The sequence below is a fragment of the Chamaea fasciata genome, unplaced genomic scaffold (assembly GCF_029207755.1).
Source record: "Chamaea fasciata isolate MVZ Bird 193981 ecotype frontalis unplaced genomic scaffold, bChaFas1.0.hap1 SCAF_8, whole genome shotgun sequence".
Classification (NCBI taxonomy): Eukaryota; Metazoa; Chordata; class Aves; order Passeriformes; family Sylviidae; genus Chamaea; species Chamaea fasciata.
In genome coordinates, this window is record NW_027094093.1 from 12,210,142 (window position 1) to 12,234,151 (window position 24,010).

Sequence of the window (24,010 nt, forward strand, 5' to 3'; positions counted from 1 at the left end):
CTCCCAGCACACAAGCTGCACTGACCCTGCACAGGAAGCCTGAGGAGAGGCAGGGTGAGCCCCCCAGCTCAGTGCCCCATCCTGCCCCGCACGGGCTGGGCTGCACCGGGTGCACTCGGATGCTGCTCCAGAGGCACAGGAGCACAGCTCAGCGGGACTGGCTCAGCCTCACACAGATGGCTCTCTGGGATTTTCAAACGGCCATCTGGAAAGCACACCTAACGCTGACACTCACCCCCTGGTTTGCTGTACCACTGGGGGAAAAAATATGAATGTATCAAACACTGTGTGGGTGTGTCCCTAAGGTAAACTGGTTCAATACATTAAGCCCTGTGCGTATTTATTCAAGGTTGAAGTAGCCTGAACCAAGAGTATTGAATTTCATTTCCAGAGTGTTCACATCTCTCCCAAAGCAAACAAAATACAGGGAATATAAGAGATTTCTCATGTTTATTGAAAAAATACTATATTTTCGTATTATGATTCAAAGGTTCTTATAATATATAGGAAACATCATTATTAATCAAAAATTTAGTTATTAGTAACAGTAACAATAAACCAAAATATTTTTACATATGGTCTGATGAAGACTCCTTAAATACTGAACAAGTGAGCAAGTTTGAATTCATACTAAAGCATGGAACAGGAAAAGTTGCAGTTAGGAATGCATTCACTCAATGTTAAAACCAAATGAAAAAAAATCAATTACCAAAACGCTTCCCCATAAAAGCACCTGAAATTATAGTTTAAATGTTTTCTCCTAAACTTACTCATTTGGCATATATGAGCAGAATATGACACATAATGTTGTTAAATTAGACTTGGAATCTTTATGCTTAATACTAAAGCTGTAATACTGTTCTGAAGGAAGTCAGAGCCTTGCACTGTGCATCTGCAATTACAGTTAAGATGTAAACAGGATTTTACCAAGTCAGAGCACTCTCCAAGATCATGCTATGCACACAAATCACGGAATCCTAGAATCATCTTGATTGGAAAAGACCTTTAAGACCATCGAGTCCAACCAATAACACAGCACTGCCAACTCCACCAATATACCATGTCCTTCAGTGCCACATCTACATGGGTTTTTAAATCCCTCCAGGGATGATGAATTCACCACTCCCAATATTTCTGCCTTTGAAAATACAAAAGTCTGAAAAAAAGTTTATTCCAACAATATACTAGCAGAATAATGAAACCTGAAACTCAGGTAACTCCCCAAGAAGTTCGGACTACAGTAAAAGAAATAAAAATGGGTTTAATCAACTATGCTCACCAGAGCTTGTTTTTCACCTACATTTAGAAGAAAGACATACTGAGTACATTACTATTTACCAGTCTGCATTTATACCACTAACCAAGATCAGTCTGCAACAGCAAAATGATTATCCAAATCATCTCAGCCAGTACCACTTGCTACACTACCAACTATAACAGTGGGGATTAGAAAGAAAAATAAAATGCAACCAATTAGATATTCATAATTGATGATATTTAAGAAGATATGATCATTCAAGTATGCAGAGGGGTTTTTGTTGGTGCGTTCTATTTTATTCAGGGTTTTTGTTAGTATGCTTGTTTTAAAGAGGCCAGTAGTTTACACTGGTTTAAACATAAATGGGAGAGATTACATTACAGGACACGCACTTCAAACTGAGTCCAGTTCTTGGCCATTATATACTAGATGGCACGACGCACATAACACAATTTTAGTCCTAGTTGCACAAGGAATGAAAATATGATGCATTTTTTACCTTAAAGGCCATGAGAAGAATAATTTGCAATTAAAACCTGAACTGTGTCAGCACTGACAGGTCTAAAAGAACAGAAAACTCCATTATCAATTATACCTTGTTCTTCCAAGCTACGTAAACACTCCTCTCATACTGAGCACGGAATGAAGCATATTTGAAGAAAGATTTTTCTATGCTGTCTCTGTAAAAAAAGTAGCATGGAAAGCATCAAGAATTTCATCCTTACTCTGAACTAAACATACATTCAGTTTCTTTGATCCAGACAGTTCATAGCTCTATAAGAAGAGCACCTGTGTTAAACGTGATTAACACCCTGGAAAGCAGAAGAGACAGAAGGCAACAGAAGATGAGGTGGCCAGAAGCGCACAGGAAAGAAGCTTCCCCACCACACACCCACACTAACAAGACTGGGAAACTCTGGAGGAAGAAAACCAAGCAACATGCTGATAAATGCAGATAACAAAAGCACAATGTGAACTTCTCGTGATCAGCTATTCCTGAATGCAGAGGTGTAAGAGGCTAAATGGAAAAAGACTAGCTAATACTTTTGATGATGCAATGAAAACATCTGTTCAGGAATGCATCAGCAGCCAGAAAATACATCAAGATGCTTGATCACACAAAGTCATTTAAAGTAAATCTTTAAGAAAACATAAACGTAGAGCATACGAAACTGGTAATATGCTCTTATTTGAAACGCTGGCCTACATTTGATGCAAATAACCTAAAAAGGACTATGTGTAACGTAGAAAAATGTTTAAAAAGCAGTTGAAGACAAGGATTGTGAAAAATAACTTCTAACCTGGATATGGGAATAATTTTTTAAGAACAGAGAAATGAGGAACTCCTTGTCTTAGAAGTACTTAGAATTAAATGGTTGAGAAGGTAGAATGGACCTTTTCTTGTAACACAGTAATAAAAAATAAAATGTCTGAATGCACCAAGATAGAAATCTTAGACTGTTAACAGTGTACTGTTTCTCACACTGTAAGTTGCCTTTAAGTATCAGGAAAATAAGAAGCTATTATAGATAAAGATTGTAACACTTGTTCTATACAGTTACTTCTGTTTTGTAACAGAACAAGAAGAGTAAAGAAAACTTAATTGTGTAAACTAGGACTTCATTGGTATGCTTTACAAAAAAAAACTTCTCTTAAAAGCAACTCCTTGCTTAACCACTCAGTATATAGCTGTAAACAGCTTCATCCAGCTACTCTAGCTATATACCAGAAGATATAAAACAGCCACAGTATGGTCTGTTTCCAACCTAGAAAAGGTTCTGACTCTTATGCTAATCTAATCCCAAGAAAAAAATAAAACCAGCCTTGGAAACGTTTAACTTTGGTGGATGACTTCTTGTACTTATTTAAATGTACATGTATTGTAATATACACCTCTTCTGATAAACATGGTACAAATACCATTGTGATTTCCCTGTATCTATAAACATATTTTTCTAACAGAATCCTATTCAGTAGGCACTTTCATAAACCGTCATTTTGGTAAGAACATAAAATAATAAAAAACTACTGTCCACAAAAAATGAGAGCTACAGCTACAATTTGCCATTAGAAACAGGTTCAAACATTCTGCCAGAATTCTCTTGGGAATACAGCTCCATAGTACAGAGAAACAAGGTAGAAACTGACAAAGACAGGAAGAAACAAAACCTCCTCTGGAGAGTTATTAATTTAAATTATCAGCTCAAGCCTTCTCCTTAACAGAAAGAGCACTCTTCCAACTCTAGTTTTTAGGTAATTTAATTGCAAGCTTCAGCAGACAGGCATGCATTCCAACTTTAAAATATAAATGCTGATGTATTCTGTATGTGGGATTTAGGTTGCCAGCCTTATTAGACAAGCCTTAGTCATGCAAAACAACTTGGATAAGACATTTCTTCCCTGCCCACTCTGACTCACTAGTAATAACCAGGCTAAAAAGCTTTCTTTTTGGATACCAGCAACAAAGAAAGTTATGTGAAAACAATGGGAGAAAGCCTTACCACAGAGAAGTCAAAGATGATTGATAATAGTCTTGTAAACTTTCATGGTGCCATACTTGCACAGTAAGATCCACTTCTTATCAAAAAGGTCACATCAATTTCAGCAGCTGCCAAAAAAAGGGGTAAAGAAAAGGTACAGCCCATCTGTTCCAAAAGCCTTTTCTAAGTCATTTTAAGCTCTAAATTATCTTCTGAGCCTTTTCAAGAACCACAGAGCTCAGCTGCCACCCTCCATCTTTCTACCATTCCAACATTGAAACTGTATTTTTGTATCTGTGCTTTACAGATACAAAATCACTGAAGACAAACAATTAGGGCAGTGGGAATGAAAACACAACACTGAAAATAGAAACTATATAACAGTTTAAAAAACTACTTTAAGGCTGATGTTTTCATAGCATTGCACAGAGTAGTTGTAGAGAGCTACAGAAGTCAGGTGACCCTACAGAGAAAAATTTAAATGCTATTTGCCTCCCAGAGGCAAATAAGCAGAACTTGAATTAAACACAATTCTACACTCATAGCTAAATCCCTCTCCTAGGAGGTCATGCAACAAATCAAGCAGAAAAGAGTTGAGATGATCAAGAATGTGGAGCAAGAAACTCATCTTCTGTATTTGAAGAAAATACTCCTCTACATTACTTACAGGATTTTGGAAACAATAATAATAAAGACATTATCCTGCAGCCTTAAATACCACAAAACACACATTAATTATTCTATTACAAGGACCTGACGCACTTAAAAATATATATACACACGTAAGTTAGTCACAGAAATGTTACCTTATTCTCTCAGCACCAGTTTCCTTAGAAACAACTTCACGCAGCCATCCTACACTAAACCTAAAACATTCTCTTGTCAGGATCTTGGTGATAACCCATCCCACGCCAGACAATACAGGTTTGTCCTCCCTTTGCATCAGTTCATGTGCAATAACTCTTCCTATGCTAGTTTGTCTGCATTAACTTCTTCACTTACAAAAACATTTCCATGCAAATGACTTTCCGTGTAACCCTACCTCTCCCAAAACACCTTCTCCTTCATGGTTTTGGTTCATGAAGTAAATTACTTCAAGATAAGTAAAGATACAAAATGCATAGTAAAAGAAAAAGCCTTAAAAAAAAAAAGCCTCAGCAAACTAACACTTGCAATATCACAGTTAAGGTGGTCTTTTTAAGGCGCTCGGTGCTAAGTACTGAAAAAGAACAGACAGAGGCTAAGAGAAATCTTGAAACAGAATTTCTGTGGGAACAAAACCAAAACAAAATTCAAAACCAAATCAAAACAAATCAACAAAAAGACAAACCATCAAACCCCTCCCAATATGCATTTTGGAATAAGACTCCAAACATTATGCTAAGATCACTATCTGGTCTGTAAAGGAAAGAAATTCATACAAAAACATTCTAGAAATACCAGCTGAAGATCCTAGGCATCTTCCCACTTTTGAGCTGTAAAATCGTCACTTGAGAGAAATAAATGCCTGTTATATTATAAAAATATCCATTAAAAAGTTGAAGTCAATCCCAGACCAATACCTAAATTCCAATACCAGTATATATTTCTCACTGCAGCATTCCCTACCAACTGTAATTCACACAAAATGGAATTTAGGTTACATATTCATTAATTAATTTACCTAACCTCCTTTCTTCAACCCTATTCTCAAAGAGATCTAACCCAGAGGGATCCTCTGCTGAAAGTAATGAAATCCCTTATTCTAATCTTTCCAACTTCCAGATGGTAAAGCCTCCACCTCCGGGAAGAGGAGTGTAAATAGATTAAGCTGAAGTGACAAATTTCCCCCCATCCATACACTTACTTACACATTCACAAATTCTTAAATGAGTGGAATCTCCAAATTTATCTGAATTTACCTCAATTATAGCTAAAATTATGTCATTTTGCTGACTTTTAAAAAATGATGCAATAAGAATACAAAGTTCCAAAATAAACTTTTAAAATGGCAGAGTTAAAATAAAGATCCATAAGAATTAGGACATTGTTTTATTGCACGATGCCATAAATTCAATGCGTGACTCACATGCTTCATTCACATTTAAGATGCACGGCTTTCAAGGATAAAATTAATTCTGATTGATATGCTGGTCTTACTTTTCCATTACACGTTCCCAGACCTTAAAAAGCGAACAACAAACGTAGTTAAATGAAACATCACTGATCACAGCACTCCTCATCAAGATGACACAATTTCAGAACAGCCCAGATCTCTTCTGCTTGACCTAATGGAATACACAAGCAAGTTGAACCCCACACACTAACAAGAAGGACTTAAGTCACATATAGAGGCTGTTCACAATTCAGGGGCAAAGCAGAGTAGCATCAAGAATTCTGAAACCTAAGATCTGCTTCAACATTCACAGCTAAAACTGTAGCTGCCTTTATTACTTCCAACTGTCACTGCAGAGGAAACAACTTGTCTTCTTCCATGTCATCCATCACAGCATCATTTCAGTGTCAGTCATTTTCAGTCTCACACTAGTTTTCTGAAAGCTAGAGAGGGGTTTTAAGAACTGCAAAGAACAATCTCACAAAACATAGAGAAAACCACTGTTAATTTTATATTGAGATTAGACAGACTGTGCAAGTCAGAATTTCCACACATAAGAAATAAAACACGTTCCTGACCAGGTTAATTCTATATAACACAATCCATCAGGAGCTGTGTGAACATCAGCGATCGAGATATTGGACCCAACTGATTAAGGGGATTGTGCTACAGAAACTGATGCTTATGACCAGCCCTACTACTAACTTCACTAAGATTCCTCCACAGCAGGAAATGACATGGCCTTTGTTGGACTCACCTCCACAGAAATCAGGCAAAGAAACAAGTGTCTCCAAAGAGAGGGTAACTCTTTTTCAGCACCTTATTAGAAGCTCTCCTGAAGTTCTGAAATTCAGCTTACTATACCTGGCACTCTGTGGCCTATTACTTGGAAGTATATGCTGCTTCTCAGTGAAATAACTGTGTGAGAATTAAAACAGTAGTAAATGTAAATTAGTGCAACAACTACACCAGGTAGCCCCATTGTCTTGGTATGAGTTTAATAATTAATCTTCACTGCTGAATAGTTAAACACAATGCATATTGTTTACAGTCATTATTCTCCTACTGTTAAACCAACATTACAACAGAATACAAACCGACCAGTCACAAGAAAGGACTAATGAATATTTTAGTGTGAAATGATTCATTTTTCATGTATTTTCTAAACAGTGAGGACACTAAGTTACTAACCTATGCCAGGGTGTTACTTGGGGAGGGTGTTTGGATGGTTTGTTGAGGGATTTTTAATCTGAAATTTAAACTATTTTTTTTCTTGGGCAAAACTTCACATATAATATCTTCAGGAACACAACATAAACACAGCAGAAACAAATTAAATCAACGCAATCCTTCATGCACCATGTTAGGCAAGATTTTTCACAATATTTTTCACTTATCTAAGCTATAGACCAGTATAAAAAATAAAGTAGTGCAAAACCACCACAAACAACAAAACAAAACAGACAAAAAGAAAACAGCCTTCCACAGGTGCTTGATGGCTCCAGCTGGAATACACAGCCTTTTTTCCTCCTCACCTCAACACCCCAGAAAAAAGGGCAAGATCTTAAATGCACACTATTTTCATACATATTTTCTATTTACAGCCTGAACAAAATTAAGTTTTTGTCAAATACTATCCCAATGTCTATTCAGAAAATGTGAGTCTTTCAAGATGATGAAAAATTACAAATTAGACAGGCAGCATTGAAAATCCACGCAGCAAGCTTCATAGGTATGCTTCCTCAAGCTTTTTTGTGTGGACATGAGAATGGTATTTATGTAGAGATGGTTAATTTTACAAAGTTCTACATTTTCAAACATATTTTCTAGCACTCAAAAAAAACTCACTGAGGACTCAATGTTCTAATCTTCAGCCATTTTTACATAACCTCATCCATACACAGAAATACTCTGCGTTTTTGCTAGTGATACTGAATAGTTTTCCTGCTATTAAAAAAAAAAAAAACAAAAACAAAAAATACACACACACACACAAAAAAAAAAACCAAACCAAAAAAACAGAACTTCAAAAGCAGTTGGTAAAACAGTGCTTTTCCTTTCCTCAAGTTTCTGGAATAAATTTACCCTTGGAAAAAGACCAGAGATGGCCTTATGTACCAACTTATTAGGAGTTATACTATTGCATTTTGCAACATTAATCTTCTTTGGGAAATTCCATATATTAAATCTACTTCAAATGGAAATATAACTATACTAAACATAAATAGTTCCTCTAATCTTTTACAGGTACTGCCCACCTGGGTAACATCTATGGCCTTTTACTTTTTTATTAGTTATACTGGCATAGAGAAAATTCAGTTCATCCTCTTCAAACACATCAAAAAATTTTAATCAGAGCCTGAGTTTAATTAAAGTCTGTTCTGTTTCCCTATGCAATTGCGCTGATAGGGATCAGCAGCATTTACCAAAGTTCAAGCAGCAGGCACCTGAAATTGCTAGATTATACATTTTTGGTGTAACTAATACACTCATCTTTCATACAGCATGCTCCACAAAACATGCAATCTTTCAAGGGCAACTTAGACAGAAGGTTTAGAAATACTGAGGTCACTGGAAAGCACAGTGGACCTGCAGAAAGAACGTGGAGTAACTTCTCAAAAAGGAGGGCTGATCAGGTATAAAGCAAAAAAAAAAAAAACCCAAGAAAAAACCCACACCACGAGGACAAAAAACCCCCAAGAACAAGCCAAAACCAATGCACACAGTCCACATGTGACTCCTTCAGCACATGAAAAAACTCCTCTGAACAAAAAACAAACCCAGACCTAACACCCCCGTACTCGCAATTATGTTCAGATTTGCAAGTTAAGATGATTACACCATAATTATTTCTCATCAGTGAGCACCAAGGGTTTCATACTTGGGGGGAAAATCCTCGTGCTTCTTGCCTTATCTGCCAGCTACCCAACTGGCACTTTGAAAAGATTTTCATAACAGATTTTAACAATTTTATTCCATAATCAGTTCTATCTGTTTCATTTAAAGTATTAAAACCAAGAAGATGGCAACTTCAAACACTCCCCTGGAATAAAAAAGGAAATGCTAATAAAAACCTTTTCCATTTTCCAAAAATGCGACGCATATGTATAAACATGAAAAATTTACTTATAGCAACCTTACACATTTCAGAAAGCTCTGAAATCTGCATTCAGAAAGACAAAGAGATAATCATTGCAAACTATTCAGAGTCAGCACACATTACTAAAGCAGAATGCCCCAGCAGTTCACAGAAATAGCAATAAAAATAACTACTACTAGAATTCTGCACAAAGCCAAGGGAAGCCTGCATCCTTTCCCTGTAGGAGATATTTTGTCTTTCCAAAGCTACCCATTGGAATATTAATTTGAAATACATCAAAACTTGATAGAGCTGACACCGGACAACATAGTGATTAAGGTTTCCTAATTAGCATGATAATGTCCATTTAAGATTTGTTTCGTCCTCTCTCTCACAAGACCAAAAAATTCATTATCAAAAGAAGCCATCAAATGCAGTCGTTTGCAATCATGGGAGTATCATCAGCAGAGAAGGGCAATGGACCATCACACCCACACACATCTCCACTGGCCAAGTGTGATAAGGTTCCTGCAAAATGTTCCACTAAAATGACAAGATGCTGTGCTGAAGCAGCTCTTTCCTAGTAGTTGACCAAAAATAAGACACAGCAGTTCTACTTCCCCACTGACCAACAAATATTTAAGTTTTCTGCATTTATAAGAAAAAATTAATATCTACAGGTGCTTTAATTTTCTTGAACTTCCTTCTACTTTTCACGTGTTGAACCTACCTAATTTTTTGTCTTTATCACAGACCAGAACTTGCAAGTCTAAGAAAAAGGGCACAGAGGAAATAACAAAACTAACCTTTGAACATTTAGTAAATTTTAAGTTGCCAAATAAAGGGGGGGAGTGGAGGGGTGGCACAAAACACACTGTGACAATCAGCCCAACACTCAATTACACAATTTCAGCAGCATCAATGCCAATTAGTATTGGCCACTGACCCCTAATTTGATCTGGAATTCATCCACAATCTTAACCTGATTAGGATTTTGCGCACAACAAACATGAACTCTCACTGTTGCACATTTATTCTTCTGCCTTAGCATCCTAAGTTTTACTCAATTTAAACACAGAAGTAGCTAGGGGAAAAAATTACAAAGTTAACATATAAGCATTATTATGGAATTTACTAGAGCATCTTCAACCATTTCCCTAAAAATGTCAGAGTTTAATTTTGGGCTAATTTGGCAAGCTAAAAACTAGATATATAGGGCTAACATGTGAATTTAAATTAAGAAGTAAAATTAGTAGTTTTAGTTATGCCATGTAAACTGCACCATTCACTGTGAAAAACCATATTAAACCTGCAGCTAACTGAAGGGACTTAACCTATAGAGAGGAAAAAGCAAAGCATGGACTCTCTCTCAGAGTTTAATGCCATGATTCCTGGGTCACAAGGTATGTGTGGAACTCGGCTGCCATTTGAATGATTTAAACACCCAGATACCTCAGCAACATTTTATTATGGCTGAGGAGACAAATGCAACAAACTCTCAAATTGTAACAACCAAAAGTTTCATTTCTGCCCCTACAAGGGATGGTTGCATGCCTGTTTTCACCACTGATGCAGAAAAGGTGCATAAGCTGAAGGCAGAAATTGTTCTGACACGACCATCTATAGTCCAAGTCCACTCAACACCTGCACAAGCACAAGGGCATCTCAGTCATTTCTACAATTGCTCCTTTGGAGACACACAAGCAGCCAAGCCTTAACTGTTGTAAAATTTCTATTTGCTGTCTCAACACAAATTGTAGTGAGGAGAAAGAAAGTCTTGTTCTCTCCTTCTCCCCCAAACAAAAAGTAAGCTAGGAAGTTTTCTTACTCAACAGATACACAGAGGCTTCTCAAACTCATGTGGTGTTTACACTAACAGGGGTGAAGGCAAAGTTGAAGACTCAGAACACATGAAGCAAGTCTTGGCAGACACACAGATCTAAGCAAACAGAAAAGGCAGTAGCCTGCTCCTAGCCTTCCTGTTCAATGGAGAATCATGCAATGCATGTGACACCAGTGATTTTAAGGAAAGGTTGCTGTCACAGGATGTCTGTGAAAATAAACAGTGCAGATATACAGTTTATAAATGCTTAGCTTAAATCCATTTAGTATTTTAGGTATTTCTTTTCTATTTGCATTCACCTTACCCTCCAGTCCAAGACTCCTGTATCCAGTTGTATGTCCACAGTCAACAAACAACTGTTTCAGAGATTTTCACTGCCACTCTGACGTGGCATGATTTGCACTGCAATTTGCTGCAGTCCATTAACATGAAGAAAGCTATCAGAATGGCTCACATGAAGTCTAACAAAATTAGCATCTCTCTTCCCAAGAAATTGCCACAAATATGGTTTAGTAACTTCCAGAAGCTTAAGAATGCTACTATTTGAAATTATTGCACAGATGCAACACTGGAGACCATAGGGTGTAGTGCTTTGTAAATTACACAACTACCAAACAGAACAAATGCATAATTAAAAATCTAGAAGCAGCTTTGGAAGCTCAGCAGCCTAAGGCCTGTTCCATGCTAAGAACAAGAAACAAGCACCTTAAAAAACCCCAAACCCACAGGCATTAGGATTCAGTAATTTTTCCATCTCACATTTAACCCCCCTTTGCTCTCCCCTGTGTGTCCATATTTAGCTTATGTCTCTGTGCTGTTTCGGCACAATAAAACATCTTAAAAAAAAAAAAAGGGCAACGGAAAGTTCTTTGCTGTTACACAAAGAAATAGGAGCTTGTGCTGGGATAAATCCTTTGTCAGCATGTCTTACATTTCTATGTAAAAGGGCACACTAATATCATTTAAGCTCCTCAATCACTTCTTGTGTAAGTTCCCTACAGTAAATGGACTTTAACCAATCATCTGTCTATCCCACTGCTGCAGATATTAAGACCAGTACAACACCCATTCTACATAGGGAGCCTTTTTCAATCACCATTTTTCACTGGGTGTGTGCTTCCAACCCTAAGGCACGATGATACACTGAAGAATCAAGAATCCTTTCAAAAGAAGTATACCTCTAACCCAGAGTAATAAACAGATATCAAAACTCCAAGTTGAGCATTTAGATTTTTGTTCTTTGCCCTACTCTGATGGCATGTACCAGGGTGCTTGATAAATTGCTCACTCCACCCCCTTTATAATTAAGTTTACATAAAAGCCTCCTACTTTTTGAAACATGTGTTGTCTATAAGGTTATTGACCCTCATGCCCAGCCACCACAATGCTAAATGGGATGGTGGAAACACCACTGTAGCTTATAAATGGGGCACACACCGGACTTAAGACACCACACCATCACACACCTCATGTTTAAAAAAAATAATTAAATTCCAGCTGATTTTTCACATGCAGGAAATCCAATATTCAAACTTACAGATACAAGCTAATTTGAGCTATTTCTACAACAAAATCTGCTATGCTTATGCCCATGTGTCTCCAAGATCTTGTGCTTAGGACATTAAGGAAAGTTATTTGGGTAACTACTATGGACTTCTTCAGAACCTTTTCTAAATCAACTTTTCTACCTTGTGGCCCTATTCCAAATCAGAACAGAGGCAAGCATGCAGAGAGGCTGCTCTCCAGCCTCTCCTTAAGCTCAACATATCCTCAAACATTAAGGAAACAGAAAAGACAAAGCAGAAATTAAGGAGAGGCAATGCAAAGAAGAAACAGCCACCAGAACTCTCAAAAATAACCTTACTATTTGAATAAAAAGAAAATAAACTAAGAAAGAAAGAAAAAAACCCAAGCAACTTTTGCACATATTTCAGCTCATTATCTTTCAATCCAATATCTTCTCAGCTGAATGGCCATGAAAAATAAGATTATTCTTTTAAATTTTCTCACTGTCTTTCCAGATAGATGTCAAATAATTCCCCCAGCTCACACATGGGTCAAGGCAAGGCAGCAGAGGGGAGGAAGACCCTGAATAAAATTACAATTTAAAATGTATAAACCACTAAATGTAGGGAATGAAAGCAGAGAGATATTCCAGACAAATCAATGCTGCCCTGTGTGAATCAGCAAACTGCAGTCATGCAGGCTGCACAAGTGTCCATGTCACACATCTCAGTTAAGCAGAATTCAGAGGAACAGCAACGTGGAACTATTTAAAGAACTCACGAACCACACACAACACAGACACCACTAAAGGAGATCTAACCAGTTTTCTGAAGAATCACAGTAATTAGAATAAAAACATAGGAAGATTAGCTAGATCAGGGAAATTAAACACAAAAACACACACTTTGCACTTTTAGAATGTTAACCAAATGCTTGTGTAACAACACAATATAAAATGAGATGTCATGAACTACTTCATCCTGCAGAAAAAAAAAAACCCACAGAATATGCAGAAAGAATTCCTGGAAGAGTTTTTTTTACAGATTTGAACTGCACTAACCATCTCCATCAGGTCCTGTGCTGAACAATGTTACACAGCCAGGGAATTTGGTGTTTTTCAATGTCAAATGATAGCAGTGATAATCACTACTAAGAGATAAATAAACAGTTTACCACTTTGCAGTAGTTATACACCGAACATTTTATTTCTCTGCCCTAGCAGGATCTCTTTCCAAATGTCACTGGATCTCTATTTTCAGGCAAAGTTAATAAATTTGACCATAAAATCTATATTTCTCTACAGAATCACACCAAGAGGTCAAGGTGGCAGATCTGAGACAGGCAGTGAGCAGCAGGGGCAAGCTGGACTGCCTGCAGAACAGAAAACAATCAAGGAAGACCAAACAAGTGACTTGCCAATGGTATTGTCTTTCACTAATCATCTGAATTGATTAATAATAAAAATATCTGCTGAACCCTGTGCCCAAATTCATTACAAAAAATGTAACATTAACAGAAGAAAGAAAGATTGCTGTGTGGCCATTCATCATACAATAAAAAGCTTTTACTATTAGGGATAATCAGCAGCATGGACTGAAACAGTTTGCAGACCATATCCTATTTTACCCAGTCCCTGATCTTGGCTCTTGTGTTCTCTTCTTTGCAGCACAGCTGGCAATACAGAATTTTGTTTTACAGTAGGGTTTTCCAAAAAACCTCTATTTTATTTCATCAGAAGTGCCCCTCTACCTCTTGAGTTTTTATTTGGAGCTCAAAATATAAAGTCAGAATTCTATACAAAAAAAGGAGATCCATAGAGTCACTCCACAAATCTGTCCTATGACTAAATTAAAAAAAAAAACAAAACCAAACACTTGAATTATCTGTCTTACTATTAGAAGCAGAAATTATCCAAGCAAAGGTGCAGAGAGAAAAATTCAACCAACCAGCTTGCCATTTTATCTACAGTGAGTTATACAAGCATAAACTCAAACTACTTTCTTACACAAAAAACCATATTGAAAACAGCATTAAATAAGTCAAGAATTCCTTCTCACAATTATTCTGTTTGGAAATGAAAATAACTGACTGAAGTAGCAGTCAAACTGTACTACTTGTGACTGTCTCTGCTCAGATCAGTTTTCCCTGAAAGGGATTTCTTTAATGATTATTACAGGCACAGATGTCCTGCAAGAAGACTCAGCTGGGGAAGCCTCCACCTGCACTTCCTGATAACTGGTTCATATCTTAATACAAGGAAAGAAGCATCAAGGAAAGTAATAGAATCGAAAATTCTTTTCCAGCCCAGACAAGTCTTTGGGTGAACACATGACCCTAATCTTTAAAGATTCTCCACTCATATTAAACTGCTTGGTAAAGAGCCAAACAGGTTTGCCTCTCCTCATAGAGAAAATAGGGAGTATCACATGAAGCTCTCAGGTAACAGGCTCCAAACAGAGCAGAGCAATGACTTATTGACAGCACACATCAAGTGCAGCTCTTACTGACAGAAAACACAATCGCTACAAAAACCATACACGGGCTCAAAAATTTTTATAAGTGTACCCATGAAACAAAAATGCCTAGAACACACCACCCCCACTGAGCCTGGGAGAGCTGACCTAAGGAGTAACCCTATATTCTAGAACAGAGTGTAAGAGTAAAGCAGCTGCTGGCAAACGAGCACCTGCTCAGCTGCGGCAGAACAACGATCCCGTCACATTTCAGGTCTCAGAGCTTCAGGCTTCAACAGAGAAGAACAGATCAGACCAGAGGGGCTGCTCCTGTGAAAAATCGTCTTTGTGTTGCCCAAAAAAACCACCCCAAATTAAAAACAACCCACCAGCAAACAAACACCATAAACAGAAAGAAACTAAGACCACCGCTCCAGCCCATCACTTCTCTAAAACTGAGGGGAAACAGTGACTGCGATACTGTCCATAAAATATTTACCTCTCTAGTGATGCCTGAGAAGAAAAGTTCCTTCCCCACCATTCACAGCTTTTTTTTAAAAAAAAAGCATTCAAAGAAACCAAGGTGAACTAAAGAAAGACCTTTTCCATCCTTATTGCAATTAAAGCAGCATTAACCATTTTATTCAAATGACAAGAGGCTTCCAATGACATAACTGACTACTACTACAACACCACAAGAAGTAACATGCAATTTCAGGGGGAAAAAAGATGCAATATTTAACTAGTTCAAATATGTACTCTGATATTGAAGGGGAAATAACCAAAACAACAACCCCACAACCCTTTCTTGTCATCTCAAAACTGTAAACACTTCAAGTCACTGTCAGTCACACAGCTCTCTACTCCAGAAAACAATTATGAGGAGCATAACACTAAACACTGTCCAGTGCTAGAGAGAATTCTGGATGCACAGGCAGAGAAGAGTGGATCCAATAATGCAGCTCACAATCTGTTAATCCAGAATGCACAGCAACACAAATTGCTGGAAACATGGACTTTTGAAAGCTATCCAAGAAACCCTGCAGCCTTCCTGTAGCTCAACAACACAAGCAGGAATCCCAGCAAACCATAGCTAGCTTGGTTGTATACATGCTAACATAACTTTACCCTAGAACCCTTCATCTTTGCAGTAATTATCACCACCATGAATTAATTAAAAAAAAAAAAAAAAACCTCTGAATAAATCACGAAAAGTACTGATTATTTGTACAAGGAGTTTCAATGACCTTTCCTTCCTAGAGGACATTCAGTTGTTTGTTGGGGGTTTTTTTTACACAATATAAAAATCTCTTTTATGTTATTTCCTTATACATATTACTGATTTCTCCAGACTGACACTGTAATTATGGTGAAGCTTCCTTCTCAAAACACACTGTAGCAACACTTGTAGGCCCCTTGAAATTATGCAGACTCACTTAAGGACACAGCATCAAAGAGCTAACTATATTCCCAAAATATCACATCCCTCATGTTTGCAGTCTAATTTTTAAGAGTATGGTCCATACTGAAAGAAATGGAAATCCAGGAAGCAAAACACGGCAGAGCAGGTCAACTGACTGCACAAAGTTTTTCTTACCATGAGTTTTTATGTACGTGGGGGGTGAGGGGGAAGGTGAAAACAGTTCCTGAAAACCTTGTTAAACCTTCCTCTCCTACAGTTCTGCCCATGCACAACAGATCACACAAAGCCAATGCTCTGTGACCAGACCTGCATGTCCCTGGTGACAGACTCAGCAATGCCAGCACAGTTCAGTGCATAAAACTCAAGTTAGGCTCCAAGCACCATGAAGACAAACAAAACCAAATAATCAAAAACAACCCCCCCCCAACAAATAACAAAAAAAAAAAAGCACCAAACATAAATAAAACTAGGACTTTCATCTTCCTCTCAAAGAATAAAACCAAGGTATCTGGTATGTCACATGTCTATGGGTCACTGAAGAAAAAATCTGAGAAAAATATCCACATTCCTCAGCACCACTGGACTTTGGACACATACACACAAACTTTCAGCCACTGTCAGAAACAAGAAATACTCTGCAAGTGTCTGACAGAACTGCATTCTCTGTAAGACAGGGATTTAAGCTCTTCACGAGAAAGAGCCCTCCTACAATTCCACCCCCCCATGCATTACAGCAAAACAAATGTGTCTTCTCACCCTGAGAAAAGACTGCTCTGAATCTTCCAGACTTTATCTCACAGAGAAAAACATTCAATGCTGAAACCAGACTGAGACAGTCTGGATTAAGCAGATGGCACTCTATTTAGAATAGTTTCGCTGTTAATAACATGATAATGGCATTCCTCCTGGAAATCTTCTCATGCACTTCCAATATCCCTATTAAAAAAAGCCCTGAAACCCAGAAGTAAATTTCCATCAAAACACATTAGAAAAAGGCACTACAGTCTTTCCCAAAATTCTGCTGGCATCATGCTGTAATGTTTCTTCTCATGTTAATAGAGTATCAAAAGTTAACATAACAGCTTGTATTCAGCGAAAAAGAAACAATATTATATTGTAATATACAACTAGGGAATAATTTAAGTCTTTTTAAGTCACCGACTGTGTCGTTAACCTTTACCAGTCTCTTTCCAGATGAAGCAGACTATGCGCTCAAGTTAGACGAACATCAAAATAATTGTAATTAACCAGATACGAAGGCAATTGACACTTCACAGTCACACAGCCACACATGCAAAACGCCGAGCACCCGATAGAAGCACTCGGCGAAACCGAGTCACGACCTCACTCAAGAGGCAGCTCTCAATAAATTCTTCACTTTCACCTACCTTTCTGTGCACTTCCAGGATTTCGGGACGTCTCCCCACTTCTCCTGTGGAAACAAACACCAATGTTGTTTTAAGATATACCCACCAGAAACCCAAACTCGGCTCCTGGCGCCAGCCGGGCCCGCTGGGAGCTCCGATTTCTGCCCCGGCTCCTTCCCCAGCCGAAGCGCGCCCCGAGGGCGGGCAGGGAGCGGGCACTGCCGGGCCCCGCCACCGCTCCCCGCGGGCAGGGCGGGGGGCCGGGGCTTACATAACCGCGGGGGGGAGGACTGGCCGAGCGGAGAGGGAGCGGGAACGGGACACAGGACGGGGAGCGGAGCAGCGGGGACAGGAGAGGGAGCGCCAGCAGCGCCGGCGCTGAGAACGGTTCGCGCCCCCGCACGCACAGACCCTGCGGCGCTTCCGTCCCTGCCCGCACCGCCGGCAGCGACAGACGGCGACGGGCAGCCCGCGGAGGGTGGAAGATGCTCGTTCCCGGCGCCGGCCCAAGCCCCGCCGGACCCGCCGCCCCCTCACCGCGCTCTCCTCCTCCTCCGCCGCCGCCGCCAGCCGCCGCCAGCCTCGCACCTCAGCAACGCGCCCGCCCATTGGGCCACGCCCCCCGCAAGAAGCCGCGCGCTGATTGGCCGCTTTCCGCTCCGCTTCTCCTTCCTCCCGGCCGCTCAGCCCGAGCCAGTGGCGCCGCTCCCGGTGCGGGGCCTGCCCCGCTGAGCCGTGGCGGGAGCGCCGCGGGCGGCAGCGGCCCGCGAAGGGGGTCGGGCAGCGGCTCCACGGCGTCCGTGTCCGCACCGGGCCAGCGGGAAGAGCCGGAACGGAAGCTTCCCGGAACCCGCGTGGCTGGCCCGCGCTTCCTGTAGCGGCCGGTCCTGGCCCGGGTTCCGGTTCCGGGTGGCGGCCGCGTCCTGAGCAGGGTCGCGAAGCGGGCAGGTACCGCGGGCGGGGCTGGCACCGGCACCGGGCCCTGCCGCTGCCACCGGGGCCTCCGTGCGCCGGCAGGGCAGGCGGGGTGGGCGTGGGGGTGGTGTCACGGCGCGCTGTGCCCTCACTGCCCCGCTCCGGCCGACCTCTGGGCACAGTTCGTGCTGGTGCTGCTGGCAGAGAGCGCCCGGCTGGTGCTGCAGCGCAGCCCGCTGGCGGCGGCGTGTGCGTGACAGGGCATTACCTCCCCTCTCATAAAGGTGAATATTGGTACGAGAGAGGCCTTGAGGTTCTGTCACAGGGTTGGAGCCTGGCGTCTAATTTGGGGTGAGCTTCTCGGGTAATGACAGCGTTAATGCTGCTCTCCAAGTGTCTCATTCAGCGAAACCTCTCTGCTTGCCTTCACGGCCTGGAGTCATCTTCAAGAATAAAAGGCTTTGAAGCTGTGTCCTGCATTCCAGTCAATTTTCTGAAAGTTAAGGACAGTGAATCTGTTCTTTGCTACCTGATATGTGTTAAAATGGGAAACCTTGGCTCAAAGAAGATTCAGGTGCTTTGTAAAAATGGAGCCTTAGAAGCTATAATTTTCTTCCAGTCCTTTGTGATCTCGCTGAAAACGTTCAGCTTCACATCTGTTTCTAAAGAGAAACTTAGTATTTTTATAGTTCTCTAGGGTGTATGTAAATAGAGCATACATATTTCAGCCTCATCAAGCAACGGGTAAGGTACATCTCCTTTTCCATGCACCTATCCTGGCCCTGGTGAATGCCACAGTTATATCTGACTGAACTGGAGGCGGCTGAAAAGGAGCTGAGGAGCCAAGTCTTTAGTTTTCTCAGGTTTTTCTTTGGAGCTTAGAATCGCAGCTTTCTGACCCAAGTCAGAAATTTTTATTCTGAACTCTTTGTGATTGTTCTGGAAAGTCTGGAAGTTGGGGGGGCTGGTGTTGCTGAAGTGCATTTACAGACACTGGAAACCATTGGTTTTCTTACACTTTTCTTTGGCACAGAAGGTTGACATAGCTGCTCCATGACTGTAGTGACTTACAGTAATGTTTAAGTTTGCTTTACTGCACATTTTGCTGCACTTTGTGCGATGACCAACATCTGAACCACAGCACACAGTCCCTTGGCTCTTCGTTTTACAGAACAAAGCTCTTTGTTCTCTTTCTTCTTGTCGCCTCCCTGTTTTTTCCTGTGCAGGGGATTGTTCTTTGTGAGTGTTTAAAAACAAGCTGATGCTCTTTGCCAAGTAACCAAGTGACCTTTTCCTGCAGGTATGGGGCACGGCAGTGAGCACGGGCACGGGCACGGCCACGACAAAGTGGAGCTCCCCAACTACCGGCAGTGGAAGGTGGAGGGCACGCCCCTGGAGGAGGTGCAGAGGAGGCTGGCCAAGCGCGGCCTCAGGGATCCCTGGGCTCGGTGAGTGCAGGAGCTTCAGGAATCATCCTCAGCTGTCATCTGGTAGCATCAGCCAGACCTTGTCATTGTAGATAGTTCTTTCTTCGGTAAAAACAGTGAAAATTAGTCAGAATTTCAGTAAAGTCATTATTTCCACTTTTTGCATGAAGGTTGCATCACCTTGACCAGTCCCCGCATTTTATTTTGCAAGACAGCCTTGCACTTTGTGATGTTCCATGCTGACACAGACCAGCAGGAAACCAACCCCTCATTTACCAGAGTACCCAAGCAGTATTAGGTCTGCACATGTGAATAATCCTGTCCTTCTCTGCAAAGAGGTTGTGTGCTCAGGTCCTGGTGAAGGTGGCGGAACTTGTGCTGACATTCTGAGTAGGAATAGCATTCCTCATATGCAGCAGGAGGCCTTTATTTGAAGAGAAGAAATGTACATGTACACAGGGTGGAATTGCATTAAACTGTGAATGACATCATGGAGAATCAGCTTTTACTTCTCCTGCTACCACTCTGCAATGAATATCTCCTTTTTAGATATTTAGGCAGCTGTTAAAACGGGGCTTAATGTATGTCTCCCACATCATGAATTATGCAGTACTTTGTTCAACCACCCTCTCATCTTGGGGAATAAAAATACCAACTGTCTTGTGGTGAGTAGTCTGGTCCTTCTGTAAGGGAAAGGTTGCATGAGCAAACTGTTCCAGGAGTCTTCACAGGAAAGGCTTTACTTTGAATCACTTCAAGAAAAATGGAATAGCAAATAGGTAATCTGTTAAAGTTGCTTCATGCTACAACCTGTGGAAGGATTTGAGGTTGACAGTGTTCTTTGGAATAAAGATGTAAGCATAAAGTAAATCATACTTTTAATGATGAGAGGAATTATTTGAAATATCAGCCCTTAATGAACTTTCTAGGCCTGTGTCACATTTATCTTTCTTCTATTTCTGTGGTGTGCAAGCAGAATAAGCTTGTTTTCCCTTTGGTTCAAACAAAATTGTTTTCAGCAAGTAATAGGCTTGTTCCCATTAATTTTTTTTATATATATAATTTATTATTGGAGGTTTAGTGTAAATTACCCTGACCTTTAGTGCCTACACTTCCAATTTCAGGAAGTGCTGCAAAACAACACAGTGGAAAAGACACTAATATTTGTTGTTTCTCCAAGATAAAAGAAAATTTTTGTTTCTGTGATAAAAGAAGGGGATTGAGCCAATCATATCAGGGGTCAAATAAGAAAAAGGGTCAAACCCAAAGCACGAGACGATTCCTTCTGAACTTTTAAATTTTTTTATAGTTAAGCATTGTATTGTGGAACAGAAGGTGCCTCCACACTAAGATGAGCTACGTCTGGATTTGACTGTGCTGCATACTGTCTAGTACAGTAGCTAGCCTTTGTAGTTAGTCCAGTGCAAGTGCTGTGGGCTCTGATTTGTCACAGAGTAAAAACAGAAGAGTACAATTACATGACTTGGGGAAGGTGATTCTGTTCCTATAATTGTGTTGTTTGGTGGCAGCACTTGTATCACCTTCATCACTTTTTTATTCATATATATATATAGAATAAATATGATGATAAATATAAGAATGATGAAAGTGATGTTAATTCACCTTCTTGTTAATTTGTATCACAGTGGCTCCACTGATCTTTTCCCCTTTGGTTTCGTTTTCCTTTCTAGTAATGAAGTCTGGAGATACCAGGGTGGCTTTGCAAGACCTATCACCGTAACAGAAATCTTCACCAGGGGATTCAAGTGGGGAGCTGCAGCTTTTGTCATAGCTCTGGGCATTGAATATACACTGTTTCCTCCAAAGAAGAACGGAGGCCACCACTGAAGATCAAATATGACAACTTAATACTTACTAATCATAAGCTGAAGCCTACATGCGCCTGCTGCTCACTCTGTACTTATGATATGCACATTAAAGGCTGTCACAGGCAAACCCATGTTTCCTTGATTTTATTATATTTTTGTGGAAAGATCAAACAACATGGTCAGAGCAATTCAACTGGCTTCAATCTGGGGAAGAAAACCAACCCAAGATGGATCTTGGGTTTGCTGTACTATCCTTTAAAGAGCAAGATAAACTATCAGACCAGCTCTTTCCAAGCCCTGCCAAGATTCTGTTCAATGAAACTGAGAGGTTTGTTGCTTTTAAGAGAAAATTTGTACCATATTTATCACAGGTTTAACAACTATTATTTCCCAGTAAGTGGTAATTAATGATTTGTCACTTCTTAGACGTGTTTGTGACTGTTCGCTTTTATGTCTCTAAATAAAAACAAATATTAACTTAAAGCTTTAAAACCAACTGCAGACTGCCTCAAAGTATATGAAAGCTTACCAAAGCTTACACTTTAACATACTGAACAGTTAATTAGCCTGGCAGACACTATCCACCAGAATAATCTGCTGTGTTATACCCAGACATCAAAAATTACATTGCTGCCAAAAGTAGAATAAAATGTGTAGCTCAGCAATAACTGTACCTTATCCTAAAATGTCTTCCACCATATTTGACTGTATTGTGAAAAAAGAGAACATTTTTTTCCTTTGCTCTGCTGTATTTATAGTTTAAATTATTTTTAGATCTAGTCTCTTTTAGCAAATTGTTTTAAATGTCCTGGTTTTCCTTAAATTATCGTAGCAGTTTCTGGAGTGCTTTAAGAATGCCTGGATCGAAGACTGTAGCAGAAAAGGACTTGTGGCCAGTATATGTCTTCTGCAGTACCAGGAATTATAATTGTCAGAATATTCTACTGTAAATTTTGTTATGCCATTAGTAACAAAGTAAGGAGGATATATTACATAGTTTTTCAATCCAAACAACAGGACACCTGTCACTAAAATGAAAAGCAAAATTAGGCAAGTGAGAAATGATAAATGCCACTAAACAATTACACAGTGTACTTCCATGGTGAAGAAGTTGAAATTTTTAAACAATCCTGTCACAAATTGCAAGTTTACAAAAAAGTTGAAGGTCCTACCAAAACATGGCTAAAATACCTTTTTTTTTAACATATATATTCACACACCAGGCTTCTGAGTGAGATTATAATAGAGCTTTATTTTTAGAGCCAATAAGCATCTGTTCCTGTGTGAGTGCAGATGTACTGTTCAGTGGAGTTTGTCATCTTTGTATGACATTGCTCAAGGCACTGTTCATAGTGCAAACACTCATTTTAGTAAACTCTTGCCTAATCCTTTTCTCAAACATTCCTATCCAGTTGCATCATTCCCTGGAAAACAAACCAAGAACCTACGGTGTAAGGTCTGTTGCACAAAACATTCCTGTTGTCCCTTAGGTGTTCTTACCCACAATACGCATTTTCAAAGGCTGGTACTCACTGCTTGTTTTCTATTCGGTTCCAAGACAACTTTGTAAGGAGTACAGAATTTCAGATGATTGTTCAGGAAAACAAGTAACAGAGTTAAACATTACAATGTTAATAATTGTTACTATGTTACTAATGTTAATAATTACATGCAGTAGGAACAGTCTTTTTAAATGGTATAAGCCTGCCACTTCACTGATACAGCAAATATATCAAGCATATTCAGTTAGGCTACACTAGTTTTGGTAAAATTTATGCATTTGTGAATTAAGGTGGTATCATTTGGTGGTTTAATTGCCAGATGGCAGCCACTGTCCTAAATTATTCTCTCTAATTTATGATGAACATCTTTTGCTAAGCTTGTAGAATATGTCTCATCATTGTTACACATACAATACTCAAAAATATTTTCTTTCAGAGGTATAATAATATCAATCCTGCCTGGGGAGGAGTATTTCCTGTGTATTAAAATAATAGTACCAAATGTGTCTTCATTGTAACCATAGCAATGTCTGTTCTTATATTAAAACAGCCTTTCTACCAGCATAGATATTTTACAGTGCAAAAACCAGGTCACAAACAGCAGTGGCACCAGCAGGGCAGGAACATACATGATTTTAATACCAGTCAGGAAGCTCTTTTTGTATCATAAGGTTTGAAAAGTAAAACTGACGATGCTCCACTTTCTGAAATGCAGGTGGAAATCTGTATGGAACAGATCCAAGGAGAAATTGTGCATACTGATTCACAGTAGGTAGCTAGTTTCCTTCTGAATCAGCTAGATATTAATAGCGGGGATACTGTGATAGCCTTGA

At 39.7% G+C, this 24,010-nt stretch overlaps 2 protein-coding genes across 6 annotated transcripts in view; one reads left to right on the top strand and one right to left on the bottom strand.

Annotated features, from left to right (window-relative positions):
- Positions 1 to 18,092, bottom strand: part of LOC136293201 (hyccin 2) — a 68,391-nt gene extending 50,299 nt beyond the window's left edge. For both annotated transcript variants that reach the window (XM_066189671.1, XM_066189670.1), the window contains exons 1-2: positions 18,042 to 18,092; positions 17,526 to 17,569 (exon numbers count right to left, since the gene is read on the bottom strand). The gene's annotated coding sequence lies outside the window, so the exon portion shown is untranslated. The remainder of the gene's footprint in view (positions 1 to 17,525; positions 17,570 to 18,041) is intronic.
- Positions 18,093 to 18,201: 109 nt separating this feature from the next.
- On the top strand, positions 18,202 to 21,802 carry NDUFB3 (NADH:ubiquinone oxidoreductase subunit B3). Of its 4 annotated transcripts, none has more exons than XM_066189674.1 (3): positions 18,202 to 18,448; positions 19,720 to 19,867; positions 21,538 to 21,802. In XM_066189674.1, the coding sequence occupies exons 2-3, from the start codon at positions 19,722 to 19,724 to the stop codon at positions 21,692 to 21,694; spliced, it is 303 nt and encodes a 100-aa protein (XP_066045771.1). In that variant the 5' UTR covers positions 18,202 to 18,448; positions 19,720 to 19,721; the 3' UTR covers positions 21,695 to 21,802. The 4 variants fall into 4 exon arrangements, with proteins under 4 accessions (XP_066045771.1, XP_066045769.1, XP_066045770.1 ...); XM_066189672.1 differs by having other exon boundaries at positions 18,204 to 18,452; XM_066189673.1 differs by lacking the exon at positions 18,202 to 18,448 and adding an exon at positions 18,576 to 18,770.
- The last annotated feature ends 2,208 nt before the right edge of the window (positions 21,803 to 24,010 follow it).